This window comes from Carlito syrichta, unplaced genomic scaffold (assembly GCF_000164805.1).
Source record: "Carlito syrichta isolate Samal-C Ts95f unplaced genomic scaffold, Tarsius_syrichta-2.0.1 Scaffold307991, whole genome shotgun sequence".
NCBI classification, from domain to species: Eukaryota; Metazoa; Chordata; class Mammalia; order Primates; family Tarsiidae; genus Carlito; species Carlito syrichta.
Window position 1 is genome coordinate 556746 of NW_007252087.1, and position 7741 is coordinate 564486.

Here is a 7741-nt window from a genome sequence, read left to right on the forward strand (position 1 = left end):
TTGCCCAGGCGGGTCTCGAACCTGCGGGCTCAGGCAGTCCACTCACCTCAGCCTCCCAAGGTGTGGGATTACAGGCTGAGCCACCGAGCCCGGCTTCTTGGATATTTCTGATTCAAAAATTAGTACCAGGCTGGGCACAGTGGCTCATACCTGTAATCCCAGCACTTTGGGAGGCAGAAGCAAGAGGATTGCCTGAGTGCAGGGGTTTGAGACCAGCCTGGGCAACTTGGTGAGATCTCATCTATACAATAAAATCAAAAAATTAGCCAAGCGCAGTGGCATGCGCCTGTATTTCCAGCTACTTGGAAGGCTGAGGTAGAAGAATCACCTGAGCCCAGCAGGTTGAGGCTGCGATGGCTGTGAGCATGCCACTGCACTCCAGCCTGGTGACAGAGTGAGACTCTAAATTAAAACAAAATTAGTACCTGTGATTCTATCACTCACATCACTTTTACTCTGGTAGAAGTGAAAGATTTTAAAAACAGAGTTTACAGTCCCACTCCCTAGTCCCTCTCACCACCAAAATTCTGAAAAGACTCACTTGTGCAAGCAAAACTCTGTATTCGGCTCCTCCATATGTGGAATTGTGAACTTTAAGTGATGTTATAGATGATTTAGTTCGTTTTATTTGTTATGAAAGCCTTTTCCATGAGTGATCAGTGAAGAATTTGTTACATGGTCTCAACGTCTACAGCTGTATCCTGTGGCACTCAGTAACCGTTGTTTAAATCCTGGTAGTTGTAGACAATCCTTACTGACAACTTATGACTCAGCAGGTGGCAAAAATGCTAAAGATACCTCAGGTGAATTGGAATTTGAGCAGAATTTAAGGAATTCTGTTGCTTTCTTTGTGGATTTCTTAGCTAGTAGCTAAGATGCCCTGAAGAAAACTAGGAGTTATGTCAGGGCACTGGCAAATGACCTTCATGATTTAGGTGGATACTGCATATTCTCTTTCTTTCTCACCTTGCTTTGTATCAAACAGTACTTACCTTTTAATGAAATGGATGGTGCCCCCTTGTCTCATGACTCCCTTGATTATAGTTTTATTCCTTCTGTAGCTACCTTCTTTCATGGTTCAGGCAAAAGCCTTTCTTTAGAAAATGAGAAAAAGAGAAATTAAAAATAAAAGGACTCTGACTGGGCATGGTGACTCACTTGTAATCCCAGCACTTTGGGAAGCTGAGGCAGGAGGATCGCTTGAGGCCAGCAGTTCAAGACCAGCCTGGGCAATATAGTGAGACCCCATCTCTTAAAATAAAGAGATCAGTGTTTCTCCAAGTTGGACTTCAGGGAGCAGGGCGAGTCGTCACAGGGAGGACTGTGGCCCCTGGCGTTTTTGGTTGTATTAGCAAAAATCGTCTCTGGCCCCTCCCTGTTATCAGTGGCTGGATCCATGTATGGAACTCAACAAAACCACCCAGTGAGCCCACCCTGCCACCTCACCCGATGGCCCCTCCATTTTTAGTGCCTCTCCCAACTTTGGGGTGGGCAGCTCCCACCTCCACCACTCAGTGGCCACAAAACCCCCAGAAGGTTCCTTGATCTGTCTGAGCCTCATCTCTCTCATTCATCTGAAGAGAACATGGACCTGACTTGCAGGGTTGTTATGCATCCCAACTAAACTCGCACAGTGTTGGTGCCCAGCGACATGCCTAGAAGCACAGTAAGCACTCCACAGATGTGAGTCACCCTCCTGGCAGCCCCTTCTGGACACAGAGCTCCTCTGACAGCGCACGGAGGAGGGTCTGATTTGTAGCCTGCGGTCTTGGGGGAGCTCTTGGGTTCTGAGATGAGAGGGAGTCTGGACGTTTACATGCAGTTCAAGGTCTTTTTTTTTTTGAGTTGGAGTCTCACTCTGTCGCCCAGACTGGAGTGCAGGGGCCGCTCCCGGCCACCGCAGCCTCGACCTGCTGGGCTCCGGCGATCCTTCTGCCTCAGCCTTCCAAGTAGCCGGGATTACAGGCACGCGCTACCATGCCCGGCTGATTTTTACATTTATTGTAGAGATGAGGTCTCGCTGCCCAGGCGGGTCTTGAACCCGCAGGCTCAGGCAGTCCACTCACCTCAGCCTCCCAAAGGCGCGGGATTACAGGCTGAGCCATCAAGCCTGGCTCAAGGTCTTTTAAATGTGCCTTTGACTAACTTAATTCCCAAACTTGACAGGCAAAAACAAACAAAACTAAGTCAACTCATCTCTTCTAAGGCTTTTGATTTCAGCCACTGCCTTGAGGAGCTCTTGCTATTTCAGAGAAGAGCAATCATGGCACCAAACAGTCATTATTCTGCCCAGTTAGCTCAGGGCCCACGTTGCCCGGGTAGCAGTGGCTCCAAAACAACGAAAAACTGAGAGATTTGTCAATTCCAAGCGACAAATTTGACTTACGTGAGCCAAGAGCTAGGTTTTCATTTTGTTGAATAGAGCCTGTCCTACACTAATGGGCTCTCCACCTTGTGAATGTGGCAAGGCTAGGAGGGTCCCTCCCCTCTGACTAGGGCCTGCTTGGTTCTGCATTCGGTCCACAGGCTTTCCGAAAACATAAGACTCCCCAGCCTCCTGGTGAAGCCAGCAGGTTTTCAACAGCCTCTTTGACAAAGAGTTATGTCAGAGCTTGCTCCAGGAAGCATGCCAGGTCCACTGTTAGGAGGGCATTTTCCAGTTTCAGCATGTAAGATGCTTGGTACGTTAACCTTAATCTCTCAGAATCTTTCATTCTTCAAAAAATATAGAGCCAGGAGCAGTGGCTCATGCCTATACCCCAGCTACTTGAGAAGCCAAGATGGGAAGATTTCTCAAGGCCAGGAGTTCAAGACCAGCCTAGGCAACTTGGCAAGACACCACCTCTAAAAACAAAAACTAAAAACTAGGGCCAAGCACAGCAGCTCACGCCTGTAATCCCAGCACTTTGGGAGGCAGAGGCTAGAGGATTGCCGAGCCCAAGAGTTTGAAAATAGCCTGGGCAACATGGAGAGACAGCATCTCTACAATATATTAAAAATATGAACCAGGCATGGTGGCACGTGCCTGTAGTCTCAGCTACTTGGAAGGCTGAGGAGGAGGGATCACTTGAGTCTAGCAGGTTGAGGCTGTAGTCATGATCTTGCCACTGCACTCCAGCCTGGGCGACAGAGTGAGACTCCAACTCAATAATATATACATATATATAATATATTTGAATGTGAATTGATTGTCCACAAGTCAATTTAGGTACAAAGACATGGGTTTACTTATCCTTTGAATTGTATACATAGTGTTTATCCCCACATTTTTATTTTTATTATTATTTATTTATTTAAGTTGTAGTCTCACTCCGTTGCCCAGACTAGAGTGCAGTGGCACCCTTCCAGCCACCGCAGCCTCAAACTGCTGAGCTCCGGCGATCCTTTCGCCTCAGCCTTCCAAGTAGCTGGAACTACGGGCGTGCGCAACCATGCCCGGCTAATTTTTTATTTATTGTAGAGATGAGGTCTCACCAGTTTGCCCAGGAGGGTCTCGAACCCGCAGGCTCAGGCAATTCACTCACCTCAGCCTCCCAAGGCGCGGGAATACAGGCTGAGCCACCGAGCCCGGCTAATTTTTTATTTATTGTAGAGATGCGGTCTTGCCAAGTTGTCCAGGGGGGTCTCGAAACCGCAAGCTCAGGCAATCTGCTCACCTCAGCCTCCCAAAGTGCTGGGATTACAGACTGAACCACCGAGCCCGGCTACATTTTTATTATTAAATATTCATATAGCAAAATTGAAAGAACTTTACAGTGAACCCTCATATACCCACTCCTTAGGTTCAGCCATTAACCTTTAAAAATTTTATTTATTTTTTATTTATTTTTAGAGACAGGTTTCCCCTCTGTTGCCTAGGCTAAAGTGTAGTGGTCCAATCATGGCTCACTGCAGTCTTGAACTCCTGGACTCAAGCGATCCTCCTGCCTCAGCCTCTAGAGCAGCTAGGACTACAGGCATGTGCCACCATGCCCTGCTAACTTTTGGTAGAGATAGGATCTTGCTGTGTTGCCCAGGCTGGTCTAGAATGCCTGGCTTCAAGTGATCTTCCTACCTGGGCCTCCCAAAGTACTGGAATCACAGATGTGAGTCACTGTGCTCAACCATTAACATTTTATATACTTGCCTTATCTCATCTACGCATCTACCTGTCCCTCTAACCATCTATCAATCCTTAATATTTTATGCATTTCAAAGAAATTTTCATAACCAGTCATGGTGGTGTGTGTCTGTAGTTCCAGCTACTTGGGAGGTTGAGGCTGAAGGATCGCCTGAGCCCAGCAGGTTGAGGCTGCAGTGGCTAGGAGTGTGCCAGTGTCCTCTAGCCTGGGTGACAGAGTGAGACTCCAAGTAAAAAAAAACACACACACAAAATAATTTGCAGACACCAGTACACTTCCTTCTAAATACTTCAGTATATTAGAATTCAATAAGAAATGAAGTGTACATTCACTGAGTTTGGACAAATGTATGTACCTCTATCAATAGAACACTACTAATCCCAGAAAATTCCCACATATCCCATCTCAGTCTGCAGAAGCAACCACTCTTCTGAATCTTCTCTACCATGGATTAGTTTTGTCTGTTCTAGAAAGTCATATAAATGGAATCACTAATGTGTGTGTGTGTGTGTGTGTGTGTGTGTGTGTGTAATACTTATTTTACTCTCTGTAATGTTTTTGATATTTACCTGTGTTGTTGCATGCATCAGTAATTTGTTCCTTTGTATTGATAAGTAGTATTCCATTTTATGATTATAACTGTACTATAATCATATCCATTCTCTTTTTGATAGACACTTGACTTGTTTCCAGTTTTTTGGCTATTATGATGAAGGGGCTTAGAACATACCTGGACAAGTCTTTTTTCATTTCTCTTGGGTAAATACCTAGGAGTAGAATTTTTGAGTCATGGAATAGATGTGTGTTGAATTTTATAATACATTGCTAAAACTTTTTCTGAGAGCAATCACACCATTTACACTCCCACCAACAATGCAAGAGAGTTCCAGTAGCTCCAAATCCTAGCCAACATTTTATGTTATCAGTCTTAGCCATTCTGCTGGATGTGTAGTGGTACCTCATTGTGGTTTTAATTTGCATTCTTCTGGTAACTTGCAGAACACTTTTCATTGTACAGTGATTTTGTTAAAAATTTAATTCATATACCATCATTTCAAAATCAAGAGGTTTCAAATAAGAATCCAGATTCCCACCTTCTTATGCAACAGTAAAGGATTGGCAAATCTGGGCTCATATTTCCACACAGGAACAATCAACAGAAGCTGGGTAGTGGCTGTGCTTTTAGGGCATCTGCTCTTAATTCCCCAGAGTCCCTATCCCTCCTCACAACTCCCCCATTGTCGATTATCATACATCATCATATTTGCAGTGTTGTTTTCCTTGTGAGCATTTCTTGAGTCCATGCCATTATCAATCTGGAAAAAGGAGAGGTAGATCAAGAGGGACTTATATTTCAAAAAAGGTAGAAAGACCATATTTCTCTGTGACAGTGAAAAAATATTTCTACAATCTTTAATATGTAAATTATACGGATCTGTTTTGAAAGGTTACTACTTCAGATTCTGTAATGAAACTGCCTAGCTTTACTCATTTTTACTATCTGTCTGGCCCCTTTAGGATTTTGAGTTTGCAACTCCTATAATGCAACACTTAAACTGATAAATTATGTCTCAAGGCTGCACTAACTGGAGATTATTTAGATATACAAAGGCATCTAATTTCGTGTCCTTTTACTGAAAAGGGGGGAAAAACACTCCAATAATGCTTCATTTAGAATATTTTGTGTGTTATAAAACATTGAGGCTAAAAAAAAATTGTTTCACTTTCTCAAATTCTATAATTTTGCTTTTAATTCCAGGATTGTAAGTGGAAAATGTATATGGAGATGGATGGGGATGAAATTGCAATAACCTACATAAAAGATGTGACATTCAACACTAACCTACCTGATGCCGAGATTTTAAAGATGACAAAGGTAGGGTTCTATTTACGGCTTAAAAGCTTTTTTGAATTCGTAGATATCAAACAAAGACATTAAAATACCCCAGCAGTGTGCTTTTGTGCTTGTCGATGCTCACATGAGCTCAGCTTCAAGCTGACTGTTGAAAGGCACATTTTATTTAGCAGATTGAGATCATAATAGGTTTTTGTTAAAATTCCACTTATGCTGTGTGAACTGAAAAGCACTGCAAAAAAGTATCATTTAATTTTTTTTAAATTGTTTCTTCTGTATTTCTTTGTGGTTATCTGTCATTTATTAAAGGAAAGAAAATGCTAAGGGTGAAAATATTGACTTCAAATTTTGAATTCTTTTAAACTTTGGGCAACTTACAAGGAGGAAGACTTTCTTGGTTGAATTCAGTTTTTTGAAGGATGGGGGTTATTTACGAGGCACACGCTGAAGTCTTAATGGCGTCCTTGAGTTCACATCTATGAACTCCAGGAGTGACCAGAGACTAGGTCTAGTCTCTCCTGAGGCTTATAGTCTAGTGTTGAGGGGAGATAGATATAAATAAGTAACAAGTAAGTAAATCATGTCAGAGATGATAGGTGGCAAATGGAAAATGTGTGACTCAGGGGGTATTAGACTGGGTGGTCAGGGAAGACCTCTTCTCTGAGGAGGAGACAGCAGAGAAGAGCAGAGGAATAGTCAGTGCAAGTCCCCGGCGCACAGAGTACAAAGACAAGGCTTTTAGGATCAATGGTAGAAAAATGCTGATGAAAACACTGCAGAAAGACTGACAGAAATGCTCAGCTTCCTTCTCAAAATGAAAAAAATTCCAGGCTGTTCCAATCATACTGAAAAAATACATATGAATACATACTTCAATTATAGAAGGTCAACAACTTCAAACAGATAACCATTATGTCAACAGGACGTTCACCCTAACCTTACAAAAGCCATCAACTCCAGTGCACTATCAACTCTCTAGGAAAAAAGTGAGGTTTGAGGTGAAGAAGGACCAGGGTGCAAGCACAAGTAGGGAAGTAAAATGGTTCTTTGGAGACATGCATTAGACTTGTAAATGTGTTCTCTTCATAGGCATGAGATTTCTAAGTCCGTTTAATTTACAAGTGGATTCATCCAGTGAATTGATTTGTTAGTCTTTGTTGGATTCTACTGTGCAACTAGGAGTTCATTTCAATGGCATTATTTGCCTGTAAGGGTTATAACCTTTTCTTATTTTGTTGGGACATAGTATATTTTAATGTCTTGAAGACTGGAGTGATACTTTCTCCTTTTCCATACCTGTGACATGAAATTGTAAAATGGAATACTACAGGTGTTTTATTATAATGCAAATTTACACACCAACATTAACAGGACTTACAGGAAAAATAGAATTGGGCAGACCATTCAAGATGGATAAAACTGCAAACACCAACAGAAACAATAGCAATCCTAACTTTTAAAAAAAAACCAAAAAAAGTAGCTCAGTTAAATCTCTACCACATGTTCTCTGTACCCAATTCACAGTCAATCATTCCTTTGCAGTCTTAAGTCTAGAGTGAACAGGGAATGGGAAGTGAGTGCAGCTCCCTTCTAACAGAGACTATTTTCATCAAGATTAAAATGGAAGCCGGGCTTGGTGGCTCAGCCTGTAATCCCGTGCCTTTGGGAGGCTGAGGTGAGTGGATTGCCTGAGCCCGTGGGTTCGAGACCCACCTGAGCAACTTGGCGAGACCTCATCTCTACAATAAATCAAAAAATCAGTCGG

The 7741-nt window shown here is 42.8% G+C and overlaps 1 protein-coding gene across 1 annotated transcript in view; it reads left to right on the forward strand.

The window, feature by feature from the left end:
* MAP3K20 (mitogen-activated protein kinase kinase kinase 20) overlaps positions 1-7741 on the forward strand; it is a 176423-nt gene that overhangs the window by 156306 nt on the left and 12376 nt on the right. Inside the window, exon 17 of the mRNA XM_008064748.2 lies at positions 5881-5997. Within this exon, the coding sequence (XP_008062939.1) occupies positions 5881-5997 (117 nt within the window). The remainder of the gene's footprint in view (positions 1-5880; positions 5998-7741) is intronic.